Here is a 27,685-nt window from a genome sequence, read left to right on the forward strand (position 1 = left end):
ACTGAATCTGGTTAAAGGATGCAGCAAGGTCCCATCTCCCTGCTTTAGTAGCTGTGGCAGCTGAGGCAGTGAGCATATCTCATTTATAGCTCTGTTGTCTGAATGCATAAAAGACAAATAGAGAGGAAAAATGGTAGAGAATTCATTTAGCAGAAGTTTCCATCACCCAAAGCTGTGTATCTGGCAGATAGGAAGCATACGCCCACACCAGACTGGCAGTATGGGCTAGATACATATGGCTTAGCTTCAAGCAGAGAGGCTTTAATACTGGTTAACAGCCAAGTTATAGAAGCAAGGAGGACTTGGTGGTACTATGCAGACTAGCATAGCATAGTTCTCAGCTGAATAGTTTAGTCTTTCCTGAGTTCAATACTGGGGCAGCTACCTTGTTTTAGGTACTCAGAATACCTGACACTTCATACATAACCTCATACGAAATTAGTTTGGGTAACTCAAAGCTACTCTGTAACACAGGGTGGACACATCTAAAATACAAACATCCACTGACCAACAGAAAGTGACTGGTTGTTTACAAGGAAATTAACTGACACAAGAAGCCCCCCAACTTTGATTTTTAAAAAAATGACACTATGATGAATTTTAATACTTTTTAATTAATTACCCATTTAGGTATACTTCTCCTTTTGTAATGGAAACTAATAGCATCAGGATAATTTAAATGTAAGAGAGACTTACAATATCAGTTCAACTTTCCACTTCTGCTGTGAGCCTACATAATACTCCCAGTGCAGCATAAGACAGTTTTCCTTTAAGTGGCTAAAATGCTAATGGAAAAAACAGAGCTGCCAACCACATCTGTAAGGCTAGGACTGTAGCCAAGCCCCGCTGGTATAATGGATACACTGTCACAGAAATATTTAGCCAACTACCCAACAAACACTCTGCAGAAACCACAGAAGCTATAGCAGTCAAAGTACTGCGTGAGGTTCAGTGCCTCTGCAGTTTCATTGTAACTATTATTTTTACAGATCTGGTTTGATGAAAACCACCAAATATTCACAAAAAAAGTTTTAAAACACATATGTAGATATTATAAGTCATGATTCATGCATATCTTAAACTACTCTCCATCTGCTATATACTTACAAATATTATTACCTTGCTAGCTGAATAGCTTATCTAGGCAGAAATTATCCTGTTTTTAGACAAAAAGCAATTTCTGTGTAAGCTTCCATCCCTCTCCAAATTATTTATCATATGCACCCTGAAGTCTTACACAATAGACACCTGCCATTTAACTTATACACAGGTTTCAATACACGTACTCCCTACTCAATGAACATAGCTTCATGGTACTCTAGATACATCAATACTATTTTGTGACTGCAAGTACATCAGTTCTATATGCCTTTTTCTATCTTATGCATAACTGGGTAGGCTACAAACAATAATATGAAGCTGAATACTTAGCCATTGTCTACAAGTTCTAGGGCTCACTAAAACTTTCAACATAAGAACACAGCTCAGTTCTTTCCCTGCTTGGCCCTATTCAGAAACGGCTTCGGAACATCATCAAGGAGCTTGTGGAATCAAGACCTATTCCATTACAATAGCCCTATTTTTCAGCACATCTGCTATCCACTACTGCGGGTAACCACTTCTTCACTGTGCTGCTTTATCCTTTAGCCTTTGCAGCCCTTACCAGGAGATCTGAGAATTGAACAGCAAATTATTGTTCTTCTGAGTGCTATTTTAGCTCATGGATGTGGTCAGACTGTGCTCTTGTTTCTCAGAGTGCTTTCTGTGCAAGAGAATCAAAGATGTTGAACAAAACATAGGTTACTAAAGACATGACTTGTCAGTCTAATAACAGGTTCCACTGCCTAGGTTTCATAGATCCTCTGAGTGTTCAAGTATGAAAGGAGGTTAGTGGGTAGGTATGGATGAGAACGATTCTTGGTCCATGATCAGTTCACAAACCTTTTAAACGTAAAAAACAAAGGTGTTGCAAAAAATGTCACCTCATACATGGGTTCCCCTTTCCATTAATCCTGTACACCTTCTCCTCCACCTACTATATTCATTCGGTAACCACGCTTATCCTTCACATGAGGAGATCTCATCTAAGACACCATTTACTGAAATCAAGATCTAGTTGGCCCTACAACAGCACCTTTTTTTCCTTCTTCCCTGATCATTCTCATTGAAAATTATGCTCGTGCCTCCTTTTGTTCTCAGTTACATTCCTGCTTCTGTCTGTTCCATTAATGTGTCCCTACACTTTCTGTGCTGGGTTGTCTTCTTTCACATTACACACTCCACGTATTACAGTGCTCTCTTCCACCCTGCTGCATGTGAAAACCACATTGTCCTGTGGTCCAGAGTGCCTGGATATTGGCTGTAAGAGGAATTCCTGAAGTGCAATTCCTCCGGAAGAGCATTTGCCTCTCAGAGTCCAGTAGATCTTTTTCTTTCTCTCCATTCCCAGCAGCTTGCATAAAATGGAAGGGTGAGATCAGTATAAAAACAAAGGTAGAAGCAAAATAAAAAGGAAGTGTCTACTGTCCACCAGTTCTCAACAGTTGTTTCATAAACTATCAATGGTGCAAAACCCACAGCTACTCTGTATGAGTCAGCATCAGCAATAGAAAAGACTGCATGCAGCAGAAAAGCAAGAGAACAGTTAATGTTTCTGCACTATCCTGTTCAAACAAATACGAACAGAACAGCAGGATATGGAACAAAATCCTCCACTCTACGGACAAGAGCCAGCCGAACCACGTACTGCAACTGACTTGTGATTTCACATACGTATGTCTGCTTCATGAGCAGTCTCAAGACGTATCATTTTGATTTTTATAAATTATGGATACTAAGTACTGAATTGTGAGGTTAGTACCGCGAAAACCAGACTGATTAAACCCGTTAATATCTTAATATCCCTTAATAACCCTTAATTTCTACTGATATTAAGTGAAGTCACAACATAAGTATGTTTGACCCAGAGTTATCGTATCAGAGAAATTATTCCCATCTTATCTATAACATGTGCAATCTGCACACTGAGTACCTTTAAACTGTGTTTCGAACTCAGAATTCAGTAGACAGAGAGAGGTATAACCAGACTGTATTTGAAAACAATGCGTGCATGATAACAAGAGCCTTTTGTCCATTTTGCACATATTTTTTTTTAAATCACAGAACTGCAGCAACACAGGGAGACCGCTGCCTACCAAGCTGACCGATGCTGTTCCACTGTTTCCAGGACCTCTCCAAATAGCTGTTTGCTATCTCTGTGGTTTTAGTTAGTGTTTAAGTCTGGAAGGGGCAATGAAAAGTGCTTGTGTAGCATGTATGGACACACACATCCATATGTAAGACATGTAGACACCATAGCAATGCATGTAATATTTGCATCATAATAGTTGCATACATGCTACATGCTATGTGGTCTAGTTACAAGACAGAAAAGGAAACAGAGAGAGGAGATATCACATTAATTATATTAACATATGAAAACAAATTATGTTATGGTAACAGGAAATGCAGGGTAGGTAACATTGGGGGCCAAAAGATTAACTCTATTAATAACTGCTCTTTAAACTAATTTAGATTAGAAGAATCAAAACATCCACATACATTTATCCCTAAACTTCTCCTTATTACCAGGCTGCTGAATCATTATTTAGTATAGTTTTCTTACAGCTCTTACTCACAAATTGTCAGCTAGGATAATTTCTCAGAACCCAGTTACCCCATTAGAGTGAGGTGATTTTATAATTAGACAGAAGAGCATCTCTGACTTATTTCTTATACAAACAGTAAGATGCTTCATATTTAATATACACAAAAATATAACAACTAATTATTTTAAACAATATCTATCCACATACCTGTTATTTTTTCTGTTCTACCATTACATGATATATGCCTGGGTGTATTATGTATTAAGTGCATTATACAATAATTTATGGCTCTCCTACATTCTGCAGCGCATAGACAGAGAACTGAACCCACACCGTTTTCCACCTAAGTCAATTGGAGAGATACAATAGCCCGCTCCAATGCTACAGATCCAGGACCAAAGCCAAAGTTATTAAGGAACTTCGGAAACTATTCTTGGTCCTCTCATAGCCTCTTAGTAAAAATAAACAAACCTTACAAGCAATAACTCAGTATTGTACTACATTAAATACTATGGCTGAAAAACATTTTAATATTAAAAGAAAGATTACTTAGTCATGTTTCTTGCCAGAAAATCCTTTCTGCAGATCTCTCCCATTCCTGGAAAATGGTTGATTCTCTGAGGAAGGAATAAAAAAGACAGTTAGTTGGTACTTTTTAGCTTCCTGATATACCTAATACAATCATTTAAAATGTTCAACTGCATGCTCAGGCAAACATAATTAGTGTTACACATAAATTATTTAAGATAATATCTTACATCATACTATGTATTCTTAGTAATACTAAAGATACTGTACATTGTATCCTCCTCCACCAACATGAGTACGCCCATTGATTTCATTTCAGACATGAAAGGAGATTATAATACTCTCTTTCACAAAGCTACCTAGGAACAAAAAATGCTATCACAAAGTAACGGTTAAAAAGGAATTATTTATTCACAGAAACTGGGGAGAGGGCTCTGCTTCTTAACTTACTGCTTAAAAGCTTATAAGCAACTTATAAATTATGTTTTGCATCTTCTTTCAAACTCTGATCATTCACAACACCCAGCTGGCAGACAAAAGCATGAAAACAGCCCCAAATACTTAAGCACCAGATTCCAAGTGGTATGAACAAATAACTCTGGAAAGGGAAATAGGATTTTAAAATACATCGTGATACAGCCTTATTGCAGTGGTGTTCTATGTGGGTTTTTTTCTCTCCATACAAATGTAGCTGTCCAGAGGTGAGACATCACTGAACGCTTCAGAGCGAAGCGGTTTAGTGAGACGTGTCAGAAATGCTTGCTACCACTCTACCTGATAGTTCCGAAGTTCAGCAATCTTTTCTTGCTGCACAGCAGAATCACTCCATATAAGGTTAGCTGTTTCATCTTCATCACGTGTTTTCACAAATCCCATTTCTCGTATTACTACACGTACTATGGAGAAATCACATACTTAAGGAATATTTCAAATCTCTAAAATAGTTAATTTTCAAAATTTAAAAATTCAGTTAAGAATTTAAACACTTCCAATATTCAGCCCTTTGTCTGAGAACAAGGTTAGCATGCAAGCTGTTATTTATCTTACAATATTTCCATCAGCCTATTGCAAACCTGTCATTACAGCATTACAGCACCTGCGGCTGGAATCAGAGCACAACCACCGATGGGAACTGTAAAGAGCTTCAGGGCATTCCACGGTCATCTAGTAAAAGTCCACTTGCACAGCTTTTAGACTTGATCTTGGCTACCACATATGTTAATTTTAAAAAAGTAATGACTCTAAGCATCACTGGAGACAGGGGACAAGAATGCCTCCTTAGTCAAGGTACAGTAGCTACAAAAGCAAATGCATACATTATTTTAATATTTAAAAAGAAAGATAAAAACTGATTATGTGCCAGACACAACGCAGGTTCTAGCAGAAAAGATTTTTCTGAAGTAGTCCCCAGCATCAAAATACAGTAGTAGATTTTATTGAGAAACCTCTGTATAATAATATTTAACATTAAATTTACAGTGTTCATCTTTCAAAGCTTTAAGTAAACTTCTAAACACATCCATAACTCACAATTAGAGGGTTTTTCCACAGCTTTCTTAATTACTTAAGTTTTTGCATTTCAAGGCCCTTTCCCAAGTAACAAGTGGGGAGTAACAGATGCACAGTGTTCAAAGCTATCAACTCAATGTTACAAAAAAAAAAAACAAACCCCAAAGGTTTCTTACAAAAGAAAATCCTTTGGAAATGCCTCACTGTCAGCTTGACGCAAAGTCCGTTAATCCAACCCATTAGTTAGTAATTCACTCGCGTCAGTGGCTATTAGGATGAAAACAAAATATGTAGCTTCCTACCTATTTCATACTTTGTGCCAGCGACATTTGCAGTGATGACTCCGTTCTTCTTCTTTCTGACTTTCCTTTTAATTGTGCTTTGATAGGGTAGTTCTGAACTCAAAGTCAGAGGAGCAGTTCCATGGTTATCTTTGAGAAATAACGTTGTAACTATCAACATCTTTATAACCCAAATAACGTATACCAATGAACTACAAACCCAAACATGCACTTCATTGTAACTTAGCGGTACAAGCACACCGAATAATTAATAGGCTGTATTAAAAATCCAAGACTACCATACCTCCCTCATTAGGCAAGGATGGCATTATAACCTAGGATAGTGCAGAAGCAGAGCCCAAATTCTGTTCCAAGTGCTCAGAAAATGATGGAGCTGTCGAAGCCAAATTATTTAAAGCTTCGGTCACACCATTTCAGTCTCTGGTTGTAGCAAATATTAGTTCCAGAATGGATAGGTATCTGTATTAAAAAACAATAAAATATAGGAGAAACTTTGTCACAGAGATCCTGAGAAAAATATAAACAGCAGAAAACTAAATATGGAAATGCTTGTAGTAACAAGTCAAAACTAATGCTTATTTTAAAAGACTGATCAAGTTACAGTATATACAAAAGTTTGTTCATTACAATTCAATTGTTTTGTTCCTGGAAAACATAATTTTGCAGTATTAATTTTCAAAATGAGATTATATTACCTCATTTTTTAATTTTCATCTGTGTATGAGAGAATTTGGGCATGAAAATAGGTAACACTGAATTCAATCAACACTGCAAACTTCTACCTCCACAAAGCCCTTCAAATTTATAGCGATTTTAAACTGTATTTTAAGGAAAAATTTAAAATGAGACACACTGTGTGATGTGTTTTCAGGTACCAAATAGGAAATAACTGAAATCACCTTAATAATGCTTTTTCACTTCTTCATTTTTCAATATTTTTAAAGCATTTGTCCAATAATCGCTTGGTAACACATGGCTAGAGTTTCATTACCACTTCATGACACAACGGACATAATTTCAAAGGCACTTTGGCCTGGCAAGTATCTGAATTGTCAGCTTCTAAAATTAGTAATTATTTGCATAAAATGCTGTTTTTCAAGTCTACACTGATGCAAAATTTCAAATTTTTTTCCCTCTATGAATACACTACCACATGTGAAAATCCCACATATTAAGAAGTTTCTTAGGTCCAGCTTAAGCACAGAAGAAAAATGGGCTAAAATATTAGGAAAAAACTTCAGGAATAAAATACTTCTAAACGCACTGCTACATGACTTCAGGTGCGCAGCACTATTATAACAAAGTCTGCAAGGAAATAAATGCTGTCTTTGGCAGGCTGCCTCAAACAGATCTACACGTTTTCAAAACATATGCAATATAAGTTACTGATTTTTAAATGCTTTCATTTCTTTTTTGCAATTATATGTGTGGCTAAAGTTCCTTACCCTAGCTTTAGATGAGTTTATATTGCCACTTGTGGTGGTTTCAAAACTTATTTTAAACAGCAGAAAATTACAGTAAAGTCAAATTCATCCATGTCTTATGATGTAAAACATATTTGGTCATAAGATTGGACAAGATGTGCATTAGCAAAATGGCCAGAGCATTACTAATAAATCCTCTTTGGTTCTTTTTTTTTTTTTTTTTGTGTGTGTGTGTACATACATGGACACATCACAGAGAGAGAGAGAGACAGATACAGTTATATTCTGGACAAGTCACCCTCTTGGTAAGAAACTATAAAAGCAGATACCTTGAGCTTCATACCTTTACACACAGATGCAATGTTTGACAGCATAGTAGTAACTCCCAGCCATACCTACTCGCAACATACTTCGCTGAACCAGAACTCACTAAGAAAATCCCCCCAAACTGAACTAAAACTGGCAGGTCATTTTGAAGTTTTAATGTTTTGGATGTCATCATCTGAGAAGGTGGCCTGAAAGTCCTCCTGCCTGCTGGCCTACTAAAATTAGACACAGAGATGGGAAAGGAAAGCATCCATCTTCCCTAAAACCACTGTGAAGGAAAAGCAGTGCCGGGCACAATGACTCACTGAATATTGCATGTTATCTGTTTCCCAAGCTAAGAATACCACCAGAGCACAAGACATGTTTAATTCCTGGGAATAATACTGAAGTACGCCTGTCAGCCAATTAAGGACTTCTATGCGCATACACAAACGCCTAGCAGTGGTTCCTCCGCTGTACTGGCTAAAAACTTTCAACAAATTTGGAAGAATGTCAAGAAGACTAATATTTCCCTCTGAGAAATGCCAGCCCTTACTAATACAGCATCCTTTACAAGCTATGATATGGTAATAAAAACCAAGCAGCTCATAGAGCTTTCATTCATCTTATAATCGCAGGAAAATACCTGCCCAAAGTAACTATAACACACCGTATTCTGAAGGTGGACCATAAAGCTCCAAACTGCACTACATTGTTGAGTTGGTGTTTTTCTTTATATAGAAACTATTCTACTCTTTTGCCTAAAACACTCTTCCAGGTTTAAATAGAAAGCACCAACCCTCAAGGCACATGACTTTCAGCCAGCCAACTTTTTAGCACACGTACATGAGTCGATGATTAAGATTTATGGTCAACTTCAGAGTATTCTGTGAACAATTAGTAGTTTGCCCATATGGAAAACAAAGTAATTGGACTGACTAACTCTTACAAAAATCTCTGCAAACTGATATTTGAAGTAACTCTTTTCTTAACAAGATTATGGATGACAATTTTCATCACCACAGCTGAAGCATGCACTCCTCTAATGATGTCAAATCTTATTGAAAAGACACATGCAGTCTATTTGTCAAAACCTGATTTGAACTGAATTTTTCAAAGACAAAAGGGACCATTACTGTATTGTATATTCAAACTTACTCCAGGATTTTGACGTTTCACGAGCACTGTCCTATGCCAATAAACTGTAGTCTGCCTTAAGCTTGTATATAATAATTCAAAATTGTTTTACAATTGCTTCACTTCTCCTAAGCCGCCCATCTCCAAGCCCCCATTTCACTGAATGCCAAAACACCAGCAGTTCTAAATTAGAAGAACTTTTCCAAAATATTATACACACAATGTAGTCCTTTCCTTTGTCCTGCTGGAAGCACCTCCTTTCCAACAGGCAAATACAGTCCAATGAAATTGGACAGTCTCAGCTTTTCTCCCCACCATGTCAAGTGCCAGGTGAGCGACAGGGCATCTCATCTGGGGGAATACATTACCCAGAGCACTCGCTGCGAGTTGTAGGCTAAGCTGCGGGAGCAGTAGACTTGCTCCTGCTTAGACCTCCATGCTTTGTGCGTCCCCGGTGCAGTTCCAGTTCTGCAGCAAGAAAACCTAAGACCAGGCAACTGAGGAGGCTGCAATCCTCCCGAGGAAACTGCAACTGTTTGTTAGGTCCATTAACACGGCTGTGCATGGTGGGGCTTCATCACACTGTTCTCATTCACTTCATAAGCTGCTAAATGAGAAGAGGATGGGGCTCTTTCTTGAGCTGTTTTGGAACAGCTGTGCCAAAAAAACCCCAAGGACCTCAGACAATAGCGAACTCTCTGCAAATGTTGCTCTTTTCATCCCTGTCTCAGCATATGGTGATGCAGAGAATCTCTAAGAGTTACTCCAAACAAATCTGGTTTGGACAGAGAAAGAAAGATACATGAGTGTCTAACAGGGGAACGGGTCACTCGGGAGAGACAGGACTACACCTCAGAGCAATAAATGAAGGGCTCTTGCTGCGGGGAGGGAGCTGGAAGGAGAGGGATGCACACTGACAGAGCACTGAGATGCAACACTGCCATGCCACATGCCCTGGCAGCCACAAGCTCCCGCACATCTTTCCTCTTTTTGACTTCTATACAGCAGAAATCACTCCAGAGTCACTTCATTCTCTGACCCAGGTCCTCCCCAGGCACCTTTTTCTAGCTCACATCCCTTGATTTGTTATCATTGCCCAGCCCCACGCCCAGTCAGAGCGCAGTCGTCTCAGGCATACCGAAGGGAAGAGACTTGCAGCGCAGACCACTTTGCAGCAGCCCCGGCCGCCGCGACGGAATCACCACTTACAGGGCAAGGCTTATTGCAGGGCCCACCGGGTCACGCAACAGTAACGGCAGCAGCATCGGCAGCTTATGAATACATCAAATTCTGAGTCAGTTCTTATAACCGTGACAAGTTTTTACTTATAAAATAAGCATAACCTATAACCTGCGCTCAGCTACAGCAATGAAGAGGCATATCTATCTAGTATCCTACCTGACAGACCTGTTTCTAAGAGATTGCTTTTAATAACATGGAAGAAAGTATTCTATTTCCAAACTGGGACTGACGGAGCTTGCTTAACCTTGGCAAGTCAGCTACCGGGAATCTCTGAATTCACACTCAGACAGAAAAGTATCACAGTTCCTGCTGTACATGCCATTTCCCCCCTGAGATCACGATACACACAAATTGGCGAAGGTCTGTTGCTCACCCATACCGATTCAAGGGGGGCTGAACAAAAACGGTAACCTATAAATACATGGAGACAGACTTGTGAAGAAGAAATGAATGCATCTTTGTCAGGTTAGCACATTCTTATACAAACAAGCACTTTGAATAAAAATGTTCTACAGGGGAAAAAAAGATGATATCTTTTCTGTTGCCTGGCAAAGGTGCGAGAGAGCCAGCAAGAGAGATAATGCTGCACACAATCCTGTCCTAGAAAGAGACTGGAAAAGAAAAAAGGGGTGGGGGGGGGAAGGAAAGAAAAAACAAAGGAGCTTTCTTCCTCCAGGGGCAAAAGAGGGAGGGTGCTCTGGCTGGAGAGGGAAGTGGTGCACACAGACAGGGACCAAAGCAGACGCCCGAGTCCATCTAAGGGAACAGTCTGAGCAAGATATAAGGGTGCCTGGGTGAAGAGCAGCGGACAGTGGGAAGTAGTGGTTTAATAGTTAATGGAATGATCCATGTTTGCTTGATAACAAGTTGTAATATATTGTAGAAAAGAAAAAATTAAGAGTATTTTTTGCTGTTATACAAATTAAGTGTATCCTAAGAAGCTAGTAAATTGCCTGAAAAAATATTTTTTTAGGCCTAGGTTATATAGAAGCATTTTTGAACAAATCCCTCTCTTATTTCATAATTTCTTTGCTCCATACTACTCACAAGTGACCTCTGCCTTTCACGATCTTTCAGTTTACATCCTGATGCAATGTGGAGCTGAAAAGGTTATTTTTAATCTCTAAATAGAAACTGCATGCCATCGGACCCTTTTTTTCCCAAAGAGTAAGCAACCTAGAGAAAGGTTGAATTAATCAGATCAAAATAGAGACGGGGGAGTCAAATTCAAATTTAAAATAAAGTGGTGCAACTTGAGATTCTATTCCAAAGAACACACAAGTCAATGAGATTCTTCAGGCTAACTGGGATCATACCAGTAACTATGAAACCACTACTGTGTACCCTAACAAAAAGAGACTAGGTTGCATATGCATGTTTAAAATAGATTTAATCCAATAAATTTAAGCATTAAGAATGGTAGAATCATTTACCTACCGAAATTCTCCATGTTCCAAAGCAGAGACAACACTGTACCACTCAACGCACTGTTTTTTAAAGCAAACCTTTTCCTTCCTTCCTTCCAGTTACTGTGACACCACTGGTGACCAATTTGAAAAGCTCCATAGGCTATGCATGTGCTTAACTTTACATATATGAACTGAAAACGTGACTTCAAAGTTTAAGCCGTGGCACATACGATAGGGCCTCTCAGAAACAACTAATATCTCTTAAGTGTCTTTGTATTTACTTAGGTAAAATGCTACAAAAACTAGATCGTCAGTTTTATTTCCTGCATTCTTTGTGTACAGACAAGTAATCACTCACCAACAGTGGAATATTTTAGAATAGATTTTAAAACTAGCAGACTGCTTTTTTCTGAGCCCGTTAGTGCAATTTACTCAGTGCTGTCAAAAGTGTCTGGAAATGCACAGTAGCTGGGAAGAAATCCACAAAGCTCCTGACATAAGGAGCTTTCACTCTGAAATGGAGAGACGCTGAAGATATAGTTACAGAACTTGGCAGATGACCACAGGGATGGAAGGACAACATCACCACGCTGCAATCCCCACTCCCCAATTAGATGGGAAATTAAAATAAAAAATTTCACAGACACATGAAAAAGAAAGAAGTTAAAATAGTCTTCAGAGCATTGAGCATTGACCTAGCGAACACCTGAGTTCTGTTTTTTTCAGTCTGACCTAAATAAGTTTTTTTCTCCCTTAGATCTTAGAGCGTGACAGACTGGATACACCATAGTGAGGGGTCTGCTATTTATTGCAGTTATACAAAACTATAATTTACTTTTGACCTGGAACTAAGCTATAAAATGAGGATTCAAAATGAGATTAAGACATGAACAGAAACTATAATAGCCAAAAATGCCTTCTTCACTACCACCTTCAAAAAGCAAGGTAATAACAACTTGCAGTAATTGAACTGCAGAATTAAAAGCATCATACCCTTCCACAATTTTTTTCAATGTGTCTTGACAAAACCTATGTTGAAGTGTCCTTGCTACAACCAAGCATAGCTGAGCAGTTTTGTTGTAACATGCTAAAAAAAACAATTTGGTGGCAAGGGCAAGTTCTCACTCCTACAGAGAAATCCGAGATGCAAAAAGCAATCCTCATTTTGAGGCTCAATGTATCGAAGTGATAAGTTTGTTTCTAAAAGGCTATCTGTCAGCTGGCTTAAAAATGCATACACATTAGGGTTTGGTTCAAGACATTCTGAAGTCAAATGAAATCTATTAATTTCAACAGCCTTTGCTCTCACCATCAAATGAGATGAGATGCTTATTCAGCAGTTCTTTCAGATAAAGTGGATGTACAGAGTTCTCAGGTATTTGATTTGCTAAGGGGACAGCTACAAGCTACACAAGAATACAAACAGCATGATTTACACAACTTAAAATTTTTTCGAATCATGCAGTTCTGTAAAACAGTCCTCTGGAGTAGTTTATCCAAATGGGCAGCACTTCTAAAACTTCCAAAGTTTCTCTGAACTACCAAACAGACAACCAAAATGACCAAACCAAGCTATGGTAACAGCACTCTACCTCTGAATCCGTAAGTTACAGTGATTTTAGTGTGAGTTTAACCTTTCAGCTGCCATTTCCCATTCAAGACCCCGATCAGTAAAGACCCTAGAGTCACTCTTAGCCCTCTGCAACACAGCTTATATAATAAACATAATTTTACAACACCTATTTGCAATACTGAGAGCATAAACTATCCTGACCCTTCCAGTCTACCTTCAAACTCAATGCAGAACAGAGTCCACATCACAGTTGTGAACCTGTATCTTTTGCTGGAGAACATCAAAGATGGGTTATCTTAAATGGTTGGAGTCTGGTGAGAAGACAAACCCTTCGGTGCCAGCTCCGAGGCTCAGCCACACACGTTGGCCCAGAGCCTCGGGGGCTTTGCCACCTCAGCTCATGGCAGAGTTTCTTTTGGTCTTTCCTGCCTTTGCACTTCACCGCTTTGGGTTGGGGTTTTCCATTGTTTATTATCAAAAAAGGTCTACGAAATGGCAAGTATGTATCTCCAATTCAGAAAACAGGAAATGTATTCGAAGCTGTTAAGATGGTGGAAGTGTCACAACAGAAGTGTTTCACAGGAATTAATCACTTCCTACTCACAATATACAAAGATCGGAATTGGGCACAGAAGCAATTTTTTTTTCTTTTCAGTGCTGTCTTGAAGCAATATTGCTTCTTTTTGAGTTCATCCATTTTCCAAAAGGAAGCTTCAAATCCTTGGCCAAATTTAAATCAATGTCAAAGCTTTCAAAACTGAAGATTGATTTTCTTTGCAAAAAGTGACCTCCAAAGTGTCTTTCATAGCAGAGCGCACAATGTGACTATCTCTTCGCTCATTTTCACCCTTCAAAAGCCCTTTCTAATGTGATAACATTTTTGAGACTGTTAGCAAATTGAGTGGTATAGAGTTTCACAGTTATGTTCTGAATATTGAAGGAGAGGACCATCAAAGAAAGCAAGACAAAATTAGAAGACTACAATAAAAAGGACAAAGTTTGAATCTTTTGCTTGTTCAGTAAACATAGGAAATATACTAATTGACAAGGCAAGTGAAAAGAACCTGACTTATAAATCAATAATTCATAAATAAAATGCAGGGAACTTTTAATAAATATCATTTAGCATTCAAAATGGCACAGAAAAATACTGACAAAATAGCCCAAACAACCCAAAGTGCAACCGTGTTTTTACACAGTAAAATCTTAATTTCAGAAAACATATATCTGCATCACTCACTGCTAAAAAAACATCAGCTTTAATGTTCTACTCTCTGTCAGCAAAAAGCATAGACAACGCATAGGTCTTGCACAACTGCTCACCACTTCCTTAAGTGTTGATAGCACCATAAATCTGTCAGCAGGACAGCATTTCACCAACTCTCAAAACTCCTAGCCCCACAGTAAGTTCCACTGAACACTGCTGAATGGAAACCCATCCCTATTTATTGTAACTACCTACTTCAGCAACACCAACAATTATTCCACCTTCATTTAAAATAGCACTGGAGCAATCTAGGCATTTTCAGCCTAGAAACATACACTACATTAGAGTGCATTGGCCACATCAGCTCTGCAAGCGACAGCTGAGTGGCATGATACCCGTCCCCTCAAATGAAGCATTCCCTTCAAAGCAAACAGCTGAAGGACCCTTGTTCAACTTGTCTTGGGGACCACAAGTGCAGGAAGCCATGCGGGCTGCCGGACTGCTGCACGCTAAGGGCCAACGCTCTTTGTGGTGAGACGGCCATGGCCGCTAATGAGAGAAACAGAGATGATAATGTGCAATAATGGTTTTGTGTAACGGTAATATTGAAGTCTGACATTAACAGTGTGGTTTTGGTAGGGGAAAGGGTAAATGAGAGAGTTCAGAGAGGAATTGAGTTGTGGCTCCTGCGGGAACATCGCCGCTCTGCTTTTGACTTTGCAGTGCGCCATCCATGCCCTTCGTTACAGCATGTCAACATATGCCAACAAGTACCACAGGGTGTTTTAAATTGTGTACACCACACACTAATGACTGCTGAAATTAAACTATTCCTTTCTTTTTCTATCGTTCACTTCTCAAAAGATTTATTTCTCTAGCGAGAGCTAGAAATCTTCAGTATCTACAAGACAGGACAATTTAACATTTTACATATATCAACATAGTTGTCTTTGTAGAACAGAAAAAGCAGTAATTGTTTAATGAAGCTGATATATTTGCAATGATTCCTTATATTATAAATAGCCCTTGGGGGAAGATTTACTGAGGATACTATCTTTAGAAGGTTCCCACTCACACATCAAATTCTGCCTCTCTTGCTTAAAGCATTGGCTAGGTATGAAAACAGCCTCAAGTTCAGGGATACAAGAATACATATATAGTTAAAATAATTTCCACAGACCTCTGCGCATTGCAAGAGCCACACCTTAGCCCCACATGAAGTATGTCCCACTACATCTCATTTTTTACAGGCCTACCATTCATAGATCTATTTCAGCATCTCTAGATGCAGACTGCTGTCATCACACATGGCCCACAACAACTCTGATTTGAGGATTACATCATCCTAATTCACATGCTGCCACATAACAATGTTTTCTAGTTTAGCAACAAGGATGACTCTCACAAAGCAGCCTGAAATATAAATTGGCAAACATTAGCCTACAGGTTTAGCACCTGAAGTGAAACATTAAAAAAAATAATAAAAAATCAGGCCCTGAATAAGCCACCAGGTGCACTCACAAGAAACATCTATTCGAAATCTTCTTGACCATGGAAGTACAAAGAAGTTGCTCATACACGATCACTGAATTGTTTATCATATTATACTGACACTTCCAATCAATGAGCTCAGCTCCACTGGGAATACTCGTATGCTTGTATGAGGGCTGGCAGACCTCTAACATTTTAATGCCTGTGCCATGTACTTCTACTCTGTAAAGAAAAAATGACAGTCAAATACTCGCAGCTGGCCTACAGCATCACAACGACTACTGCAACCAACACTCAGTGCTCATCATACTTTACAAACAGCTGATCAAGCCAGCCAGAAGCTCCAACACCTACAAAACATTTTGGCAAAAACATGCTTTCCTCCCCACAGCTTAGTATTTGGGGCTCAATGGGGTACCCCTGATTTGAAAATATTTTTGCAAATGAAAACAGGGCAAAAATCAGCAGTTTCAAAAGGATGGGAGTCCTCAGAAGCTTCTCTAACTGGAATTGACCCAATTGATAAAAATTCCTTTAAAAGGCTGGATTGGCTCCAAACCCTCTGTGTCACGCTATTTTTATCCATTGTAGGGGATCTAAATAGAGTCACTGTCCTCACCAGTAATGAGATGAGACTCCAGTATCATACTATAGAAATATTTTGTGTATATACTGCTCATTGGTAGAGAAATTCAGCATGTTGTCAGAAAGCCTAGAAAAATAACACGCCTTAAATATTGACCCTAAATTGAATATCCAAAACAAGACAGACAAATGAGGTACATCATACGTCATACACACTAGTTTTAATTTTTGCTTAAAAGAACAAAGCATGAGAATAGCCCACCAAAAAGTAATTTTCCAGGATATGCTTGAACTTGGAGGATGAGAATAAGGTACCTTCTGAATGATAAGTACAGCATTACTGATGCAACCCTGTAGCACGGAACAGTTTATTTATTGAGTAATCATACATTGCCTCTGAGGTACAGAGATCTTACTGACATCAGAGCTTTTAATGCAGTTTAAAATAACTTCAAAATCTGTGGAGATAACTGCCCTAAGCATGCCTATTTGCCTTCATGACTTAAATCACAGCAGCAGCGCAGTTCCAAGTTTGGAACAATATCACAGTTAGCCCTGTCCTCATCCATCTTGGTCAGCTCCCAAAAAGCAACACTTAAAAGCAATTGGCTCTGGAGTGTGTGGGTTTTTTTGTTTTGGTGGTTGTTTTTTTTTTAAAAAAAAAAAGTCATTGTGTGCTGGTTAAGAGCTACGCTTGATAAATGTACTGAAATAAAAGTCCGCAGCCAGAAGCTTGAGCAGTGGGATATTCAATTCATTTAGCAGGGCTCAATTTGATTTTTCATTGCTTTAACCTTGTATTTTTTAAAGGTGCATTCTTAATGAAGCAGAAAGGCATAAACTTAGACAGTCAAATATATGCTGGCTACAAAGTTAACTGGTTTTCAAATATTCAAAAGAAACAAATACATTAATTTCTTACTGTTATAGCAACACACACCACCGCCCAAAATAAAACATGATTGAGAATTGATCCACACACTCTTAATCATATTATCTTAGGCTGAAAACTATAATGTTTATTATTTCGTGCTTCTGACTCAAAATAAATCACACCCTTCATATTATAGAAGACTTTTTTGTAGGCAGCGAGTATTATATTTACCTGATGACCATGGATTAGGAAGAAAGAAACGCATCAAACTGAGCCAAATTTATTTATAAATACAAAGGTATAGAAAAGTTACAACACACCTATTAACCATAAGAATAAATCTTCCATTATATGTTTAATGCAAAGTGTTAGTACAAATGAAAATGAAGGAGAAGACCATTGATAATCCAAACAGAAAGAAATGGAGAATAAACTGGGATTCACAGTTGGTTGTTGATCCAGGACTCTAAATATTATTTCACAACTATTAAACTTCTTCCCATTTGTTATGCTCCTTTGATTACTCAGAGAAAGAGCTTTTCTACAGGAAATTTCCCAGTTCCGTCATTTGGAAGAAACGTACACAAAGTACAACACTTGTCTCAAGTCTATAGTGCAAATGAGATCAAGCCATACCTAGCAGGATCTTTCCCCATAGCCCAGTGAAGTAAATATAGATATTTCTATTGACTTTTGTGGACACAGTTTGTTTTGTATTATAGTGTTTTGGTTCCAGAACAGCCCTGCTGGCAGCACAATTCAGGAATATAATTGACACAGTCTCATTTGGTAGCAAGACCAACCCATGTCTCATCCACGTCATAACTACAGTCCATTTAAATCAAACCTTCAGCACAGTAGAGATAGAGCTAAAAATAACTGAGTTGCCTCTGATTTTCTCTCTTTCTCAACAAAGATTATAAGCTTCAAGCATCCATTTCAGAACTGCTTGGTTGTCTAAAGGCAGTGCTTCAAATTTTGTAGCTCAGGTAGGATGCACAGGGTCAGAATCCAGGATTACTGTGCAGGCAATATATAGACATATCACCACAGGAACAGCTTCATGCTGTTCTCCAGAAGCATATTTTGTCTAGCTAATGGATCAAGATTTCAGAAGATGCTACCAAATCTAGCTCTCTTTATTATAAGGAAAGATCAACTGCAAGCTCAAGGATAGATTAGAAAGAAGATAAAAATGGAAAAAAGGCACAAGAATCCTGAGGGGGAGAAAAAACCTCATTCCAAAATATATGTGCTGGACAGAATGTATAAGCGTTCAGTCGGAAGGTAATGTATTTCAATTAACATAGTTTCCAATAAAGAGCAATAGCAATTAAAAAAAAAAAAACCACACCACACAACTTCGCAGCAGCATGTGGCAGGATTATATACCAAATGCATCTGCATACAAATTACTGATAAGAGTGCAAAGTGTTTATTTATCATGGATTTAACTGACAAGATTAGATACTGCAGAATAAACAGTCATACCGGGACCTCCCACTGACATGGAAACAGATTTAAAATAATTCTATGGTAGAAATAGCAAAATGAAATCACTTACCGTTAGTGTTGCATTGCTGAAACTATCTGAAGAGTCAGCCCTCTGGAAACAGATTTTTCTATCAATAATTGACAGCTGATACAGTTTCAGGCAGCGCCGGTACACCAGGGAAAGACAGGCTGCTGCAGCAGCTCCTTCCCTTTCAGCCTATCCCTAGCACTTTATAGATCTCTTTCTTAACCCTTTCTAGGCCTTTTCTCCCTGTGTTTTGATTGAAAAGAGAATGCATGATACAAGGTATAAGAAAAGAACGCGCTATTTCCCACCTTACTTACAGTGTGACAAGAGCCGTGGGAAGAAAGTCAGTAGGATTTAGTCATAACAATAAGCTAAAAAGAAGTAAAATCTAAAACCAGAAAATGACTCAGTGACTGGGAAGGAGTTATACCAGAGACATGAGGTACTGTAACCAGAACAATGATTTCTCCAAATGCATAATTAAGAGGTCAAGACCACTATAACATAAAATAGAGTAGCAGAAGTAAGCTAAAGAAGATTAATAGTTCATTAATCGCTATAAGAAAAATGGTTATGATTCTCTTCCACCCTCAGACCAATAAGATTCCGGTTTTGCAATCAAACCGATGGTTTCAGTGGGGCCAGGATTACGACCTCATACAGCAACCTTTAAACCAAATGAAATCTTAAGTGATGGAAAGATAAATGTTACTTCCCGTCCTGGGATAACCCTTTCTGTAGTACCCTGAAACCATTCACATTTCTTAAATTTGGTTTTTTTCTTTTACAATGTCAATTTATATCAATGAGAAATTGTTTTCTGACATCCTTTCACAAGATGACTTCGGTCATATTATTTTTCTTTTTCATGAAGAAAAGGTTGGTCTGATCCGATAGCTCAGTACATTTTAACAAGGGTGGACTGGTCCAACAGGTTATTTCTCCTCTTGGGAAAAAAAAAAAAAAAAAAAAAAAAAAAAAGAGAGAAAACTCTGGGGAACAAAACTGCACTCCATTCTCTTGTGCCTGTCGTAGAGCAGTCAGGCCCATCACACGTGCCAGACAAGGCCGACTGCACCACTATTGTCACACCTGTCCTGCAAAGACAAAGTGCTGTGGAGAGCCAGATTCTAGGGAGATGGAGAAGGATATATTCACGTAAAGCGGTTACAGTCCTACTAGCTGTAATGCCATCCTCCAGGAATCACATACAGGTAGAATGAAGCTGGGAGAAGAATGTGCAAAGGCTACAATATATGTAAGTGGCATTTCCTCTCACTTCCTCTCCCCTTAAGCTTACGAATTGTAAGAGTAGATGCTCTCTCTGAACAACAGAGAATGCCTCTCCTGCTTGCCCATTCAAGTGAAATAGAATGTCAGAGGAATGTCCATATTTGGACCATGAGTACAAAGAAATAATGCTCTGAAAATTCAATAGCTCTACCACAGTTTGTTGCCATTTTCCCCAGTTCATAAGAAGTGTGGTTCTCCCTTTCACCCAAATCAGTAGGGAAAAGCACTACAATGCAATCCCACAGATGACACATTTATGATGCAAGCACATTTATTCCTCCAATATAAAGACACAACAGTGGATTCATCTGTATAAATGTAGACCCCTACAATGTAGATTTTGAGCTGGTTTCTCTGAGGTGCTTTCACAGACAGCCTACATACAGTCAGTGTAGGCAGCCGCAGGTATCTGGATTGTAGATGAATAAATGTTGGTGAGATGAATCCCATCCAAGATGCTCAGCATTAAAACCTCACCCTACGTAAAATAAACAAAAAAACAAACACAAAAACCCAGCCCACCAAGGACTAAGAACTCTCCTTGAGCCACGATTGGACTGGTACATCTTCCAAAACTGAAGAAGAGATGAATTCAAGAACTTTGAAACAGTAGGAAGTTCTGGGAGGAAATTCAGTGCAACCAACCAAGGCACAATTTCCTGTGGAAGCACAGAATTGGTGGTGAAACCTGGACATCTCTGCTCAGGTCTTTTCTCACAGACAACTTTTCCCATAGCCCCTCATACTGTCTTGGTTCCAATTTTCTTACTGCTGCAGAGAATCAGCCTCAACTGGACCATTAACGTGTCACCCTCAAACAGCTGGAATAGCATTATGCATGCACGTCCCACGACTGACTGGGAGGTATTTCTTCTTTATCAGTGAAACTAAATTGTGCGCTAAGTATCTGCATCAGGCATTCCCAAACATCTGCTCACAAAAATATATCTTTTATTTTCATTCCTCATAAATTTTATTTCACTTTCTCAGAAAATATCAAAGGCTTGCTTCCCATGTATGTCTGGATTCCCAAGTGTTGCTTTTGGCAGAAGGGCCACAATGTTCCGTCATTTTCATACCTAGAGGCAACAGAGAAAAGTCATAAACAGGCTTTTTTTAAGCAACTGCTTGGGGTCATTAACCACATCGCTTCTCAACTGGTGTCTAGAATTTCAGACCTAACTCTGTATTGTTCCCTCACTTTTCTTCTGTTTCTTCACCTGTGGATGCTGCTCTGGGCCAATGTCCTACAAGACTCACAACTCTACTAAAAATCTTGCAACAGTCCAAACCAGCACTGATTCCTGGCTCGCCATGCAGTAACACTTTATTTTACTTACTGAATATATCCTCCCCATCCTCAGAAGCATTCTTTTCAGAAAATGCTTCCATTTTTAAAATGGTACAAAATGTACCAAAGTCATGTTCTCACATCACTCTTGTGCGTTTTTAAGCAAAAAATCTTTTATTCAAATTAATGCCTAATTGTTAATGCTCAGTAGTAATTTATAGCCTTTCAAAGACTTCAGGTTGACACAAAGATAAAAAAGTAGGATATTATTATATCCCTCTAAAAAGCCACATGAAATAAAATGTAATAAAAAGGTTGTTTTTTCCTGGGTGAATAAATTGCACGTCTTTCAGATCTCTTCCATCAATAATTCATATAAAGTGTTTTAGCACATTTCTCCCACCCCGCACCCCACCGCGATAAGCCTGGAAGAATAAAACAATATAACAAAACTCACAGAAATGTAATGTTCAATGAATGCTAAACACATGAAAACCACCCACAAAAGCAAAGAAAATGCAGACTTCCATCACATAGCTCTATTCCACATTTTTCGAGACAAGTCCATTCTGAGCACACAAATAAGAGCAATTTCCCCATCAAATCTCACAGCCTTCTGCCCTGTCAGTCCACCCTTTCTTGCGTGCATACACAGTATCTCAGTCTTTGCCTCTTCACCTGCATGAATTCAGTATTAAGCATCTGATTTCATTTTCTCATACTATACTCCAGTGCTTCCACTGCACCCTATAGGTGTATCACCGTGCTGGTTTTCAAGCGCTAAAAATAAAACAAACACATGTCAACCCAAGGACAAAGTTGGAAGGAAACATACTTGAATGTAACCAAAGAAGAATATATTTAGCATTTTGCTACTAAGCAAGGATGAAAATAAACTTGTCAACACATTGCTGTGTCCTACTGTGAAGCCCACACCCCACTCAATTCTTTCTGTAGCATTTATTATATATGAGAAGTGGATTTAGTCTGTCTTCTTAAGAATGACTGTTAGTACTCTATTAGTACTGCTGGCCAGAAGGGGCTCCTGAACTGCAGCGTAAAGCACTTACATCCTTTTAGGCGGTCAGGTTTTCTATCAGTTAACAGTAATGCAGCCATCTAAGGTGCATTTGAGCAGTGGTGCGTACTAGACTTCCGTGGGATATCCTCCCAAAACGATGCTTGTGGTGCAGGTGGGAAAAGCGAGTCCTAAATCAGAATGCTGTCTTCTTCTCTGTGTCTTTCATTATTATGGTTAATCTGGACTCTCCATAAAGCCGTACTGTTTCTGTGTCCCCAGAGATGGATGCTCACCATAAAACATGATTATATTCTTAAATATTGCCTTTGAAGCAAAGATCTTTTTTTAAATAAATACCTATATTTTAAACATTCTAAACTATTTGAACTTCTATTTTTGACATCTGGAAAAGAAATATTACAACTATATGCATTGGTCTTCATCTTTGAGACCCCAATATTCGGATTAGAACTGATACTGAAGGCAAGAACCATTATGCCTGCTTCATTTAGTCCTTTAATACACAAAACCAAAAATTTCTTCTGCTACATTAGAGCTTGTTTCCTGGTGTATGGAGTTCAAGGCAAGAGCAAAAATGTTAAGTGAGTATAAGTTAATGTGGTGGTATTTTAAAATGATTTTGTACAGCTATATGAACATTTACAAGAGAAGGCAAGGAAGAATATTGCGAACAAACAAAAGGCTAAGACTAAGCCCTGCAGAACCTGTAGGTTCCTGCATCCACCACCACAAAGAACAACAAGGCACTATAGAACCTCCTGGTCTGGGAAAGCTTCTGGCTCCAAGAGGGGTGCTACTGTGGAGCAGGAAGATTTGCTCTAATGCCCAACAGATTCAAAGGTTGACCGCTTCAGTACGTCACAACGTTTTTTTTCCCCGTATCCATTCCCAATTACAGATGATTCTCTTACCCATCAGTGTAGAGGGTATCAGCGAATTCCATTCTAAATTTAAAATACATTAGCATTTTAAATATTAATATTTAAAAGGCTTATTAGTTCCAGTAAACTTTAAATGAAGCTCGGAATGTCTGCAAAAGGAGTAGCTGCAAAGTACCACTCTGGCAGGATTTTAGGAAAGCATTAATGGAGCTCTAAAGAGCTTCCCCATATTTAATAAGGGCCATTTGAATCCTACTGCCAGAAGCTGAATGGCCCCAATTAACTCTGTAGGTGTGTAAGGAAAAAAAAAAGTAGTGAATCTGAGGCTAAATACTGTGAAGTTCACAAGGGGCAACCAAAATCCAGCTAATATCCCCCAATACGTATGCTGTAGTACTTGCAATGAATTTTCTTAACTTTGAATGCTTGTAAGCATCTTTCCAAATAAAATTAACTCCCACTATCTTCATACCGCATCTAGCCTTCTTTTAGGAAAATATGACTATTCCCTCCTGCCTCAGATGATTGTAGAGTCACTGTGTCAACTCCAGATGATGGAAATACCTCATCAAAAAGGTAGAAGGCTGACAAGCTTTCATCTTTTTCTTCAAGGACTGTTACAAGGCCAATCAATACAATTCATTGTCTTCATGATTTAGGATTGGCCCAAAAGTCACAAGCCTTCAAGGCAGTAATAACACCCAACATTTTCTGAAGGTTTGCAGCAACTTACAGATATGAGAAATAAGCATTGTTGATTTTAATAAGCTGCCTTTACACTGATAAAACTGCAGCACAAAGCCAAAAAAACATTAGTGACTCACATATCAAAAAATTATCTTGCAACATTTTGTCATGCTCATTTTTTAGGACAAGACAGAAGCTTGATACAAGTAGATGCAAGGTAGCTTGGGAAATGTTATCAATTTCTCGATTTCAGACGTTAAGATTTCATTCCAATTTTCTTGGTTTTCTAAGGATTTCCATCCTTAAATTAATAACACGTTCTCAATTTGTATGAGGCATCTGCACGTACCTATTAAACACAAAAATACTCCTTAATATAACATTAAAACATGGGGAAGAAAAAAAAAAGAAAAAACCCCCGAACATTAGAAAATGCGGAAGTCCAAGAAATGACTCATTTGCCATATGTATCCTACAGAGATTTTTAAAACTTAGAATAAATACCCACAGATGGAGATTCAAATCAAGAAATCATATTTCAGCCTTTCTTGATGCTGACAATCCAGAGCAAGCACAGTCGGCAGCCAGCATTAGTCCCCCACATTTCACCTTCAAAAATATATTTATGGCTTTCATTATCAACATAGAGTATTATAAAGATCTTAGAAAAAAGTCCTACCTACACAAAAGATTGCAGGATGGTTTAGTGTCTAACTGCTTGTTGACCAATTCATCTCCTAGTTTCTCAGACTTGCCCACAACTTTATCTACATTGCCAGTTTGACACTGTCAGCGTCAGAAGAGCGTGGGAACAACGCCTGATTTGATTGCAAACCTGAGCCCCAGATTACTAAAATGATTGCTAGATTACTGGAATAATTACCTAATAACTGCTGACAGGCTTGATCTCCTGGCCTCTTCTACCACTCCCAAACTAGTGGGCAGATCCCTTCGGAAGTATGTGGAATGTATCCAAACCATCAGAAATATAGAAAGGGGGCGTTTTTTCTTGAAAAAAAAAAAAAAAATTTACAACCATTATTCTAGACTTTCTTGCATAATACTGACAGTACCTACAGGTAAAAACACATTCTTTCCTTATGAAAGAAGTTACATATTCTGTATGAAATAGCTCATGTAATTTCCTGAAACTTTGTAACATTTGTCTTCAGAGAATCTGGCTTCAAAAATAATACTTCCATGTGTCAGCGTAGACATTATATTTACTCACCATGTAGGAAAACCCCTGGCATAACAACTGCTTCTGTCATTTTTTTGTTCAAAGTAGCATTAACACATACCCTATTTCTATTAAAAACTACATGGTAGTACTTAAAACAGGGGCAAAAGGTTCTACTGATGCCAAGTCACCGTATATTTAGAGCTACTCTGTAGAATTTGGGGGGCAACCATTACCCACACAAAAAATGCTTCTAGTCTTTCAGTTGTGAAAACAGCCAGCAGAATTTCTTCAAGTATTATTTAGATAGGTGCTAACACCCTGGTACATAAAATTAACAAAGGATTTAGGCAGAGAAGTATACTGAACCGGGGCAGGGTGGTGTTTCTTGGTTGGTTTAGGGTTGGTTTGTTTTTTTGAGAAGGAGTAGCTAGTTTTGGTATTCAAACTGCAAATACAAAAGGCACAAAAGCGATAAATACTGAGACCCTAAGTCAGTTTCGCAGACTTGAGCAGCAACTCCAGCACCAATTGCTTTTCCTTTTTCCTTACAGTTACGTGCGATTTCAATAGCAGAAATTCAGAAATATTCCGCAGATGACGGACTCCCAGCTAAGCGCAGAGAAGCCCAGGAAGGACTCGCATCTCCGGAGATTTCACTTGTTCTACATTTCGGCCTCCGCGGGGTACCGCCACTGCCAACAGGCGATCCCGTTTTAACCTTAACTGGCTCCGACGAGACCCGGCCGTACCGGCGGCACGTCCCGCACGGCTGATGGACTTGGCGTGCAAAATTTGCGGGGTGGGGAGGGAGGCAGATCCCGGAACGGGCCCCCCTCCTCGCCCCGCGGGGCGCGGGCGGTGGCGCTCCCCTCCCGCCCGCAGCATTCAGGAAACTTCCCGAGGGGCCGGCGGCACCGCGCCGTCCCGCCACGGGCTGCGGGGCCCGGCCCCCCCGCTGCCGGCAGCGCTTCGCCCCGGGCCGGGCACCCGAGGAGCGGCGGGGGCTGGCGGCCCTTCCCCGTGCCCACGCACCCGCCGCCCCGCTCGCCGGCACCCCCCCGGCCGCCCTTCCCCGCCGCCCCTCCTGCGCGGGCGGCGATGCTGAATCACCACAGGCGGCCGCTCCGCCGCCTCCCCCCGGGGACGGGCAGCCTGCCGCCGGTGGCGCGAGGGGACGGGCGGGCGGAGAGGGCGAGCGCCCCGCCGCTCCCTCAAGGGTTACCTGTGGCGGCGGGGGGCGGGAGGCCCCCGAGCACTGCGGTGCTCCCGGGCGGCGCGGCGCGGCGCGGCCAGGCCGGGCGGAGCGTCGGGCGCCTCCCCGGCGGCAGCATCCGAGCCGGCGGCTGCCGAGCCGGGCACTAGCGGGAGGAGGAGCGGGAGGTTACGGCGGGGAGCTGGGAGAAACCATTCCCCGCGCGGGGGCACCGCCGGCGGCCGGACAGGCGGGGCGAGGAGGACGGGCCCTCCCACACAGGTACGCGCGGGGAGAGCGGCTGAGGGCGGCGGGCGGTGGCCACCGAGCGGGGCGGGCGGCGGCGGGCGGTGCCGGGAGCGGGGCCCAGCCCCGCCGAGCCGCCGGTCTCCCCCTCCCCGCTGGCGGTGGGAGCGGCCCGCGCTGTCTCCCTGCCCGAGGACGCGAGCGGAGGACCTGGCAACGGCGCGGGCAGCGCCTCACCGGCCCGGCCGCGGCCGTGGGGGGGGGGGGTCCGCTGCCTCCCGCCCCTCGGAGCCGCGCCTCCCGGCCGCTGCGGGGCGAGGGGACCCCGGGCCTGGCCCCGGCCGTCGGGAAGGGCCGCTGCGGTGGGCTGCCGCAGGCGGGGAGGGCCGGGCCGCCAGGCGGGCGCTGCTTCCCCCGCCCCGCCGAAGCGGGCATCGCCGTGAGGTGAGGTGCGGGCGGCGCCCCGGCGGCGGCGGCCGCGGGGTGCGCGGGGCCCGCCGTGGCCTGCCGAGAGCCGCTGGGCTGTACGCCCTTTGAAAACGGCTTTTTTCCCCCCTTCTCGTTCAGTTCAGTAAGCGATGCTTCCCTCCTGCGTGCCTGAGGGCGGCGTGCCGCTCGGGACGCGCCGTCTCAGCCTCCTGCGGAAGCGCCCCGCGTCCCAGCATACGGCACGCGACCTCGTCAGATCAATGCGTTAAAGGCTTTTAAAAAAATGGAGGAACATTTGTCACGCAAAGATTTTATAGAGTGTTACCAAAAGAATAAATTTTTTTAAAAAATCTTCTTTGAAAATAATAAAAGTATCTGAAATTTAATCCACTCTCTCAATAGATTTAGTACCCTTTTTGTTTATCAAGGTTAGGAGCCGGATTCATAAGCAGTGGAAATGACTGCTTGGATTTAGGCTGATTTATATTTGCCATGGAACTAGCTGTATCTTTTACTGACTTATTCTGCTTGCTAATGTTTGGGTTTTCTTCTGTTTTATCAATTAACTTACTTTATTCATCCTATTACATTCTTACATCACACATTCCTCACTACTGCATACCTTTAAAATCAATTTCAGTCTAACCTTTTCTGCACAATCTCTTGCTAAAATAGGCCTTCCACG

The 27,685-nt window shown here is 40.6% G+C and overlaps 1 protein-coding gene across 5 annotated transcripts in view; it reads right to left on the reverse strand.

The window, feature by feature from the left end:
- The window catches only part of TTLL7 (tubulin tyrosine ligase like 7), an 80,954-nt gene extending 54,412 nt beyond the window's left edge, over positions 1–26,542 (reverse strand). For 2 of the 5 annotated variants that reach the window (XR_010373468.1, XM_064455404.1), the window contains exons 1-4: positions 26,356–26,542; positions 5,987–6,115; positions 4,950–5,071; positions 4,197–4,264 (exon numbers count right to left, since the gene is read on the reverse strand). Coding sequence is in view for 4 of the 5 variants with exons in the window: in XM_064455404.1 (XP_064311474.1) it covers positions 4,197–4,264; positions 4,950–5,071; positions 5,987–6,115; positions 26,356–26,464 (428 nt within the window). In the remaining variant the exon portion in view is untranslated. Of the gene's footprint in view, positions 1–4,196; positions 4,265–4,949; positions 5,072–5,986; positions 6,116–6,269; positions 6,446–24,833; positions 24,959–26,355 lie in introns of all 5 variants that reach the window. The other 3 variants (XM_064455406.1, XM_064455405.1, XM_064455403.1) reach the window with 3 other exon arrangements.
- Between the last annotated feature and the right edge of the window lie 1,143 nt (positions 26,543–27,685).

The sequence above is a fragment of the Phalacrocorax carbo genome, chromosome 6, assembly GCF_963921805.1.
Source record: "Phalacrocorax carbo chromosome 6, bPhaCar2.1, whole genome shotgun sequence".
In the NCBI taxonomy this organism is placed as follows: Eukaryota; Metazoa; Chordata; class Aves; order Suliformes; family Phalacrocoracidae; genus Phalacrocorax; species Phalacrocorax carbo.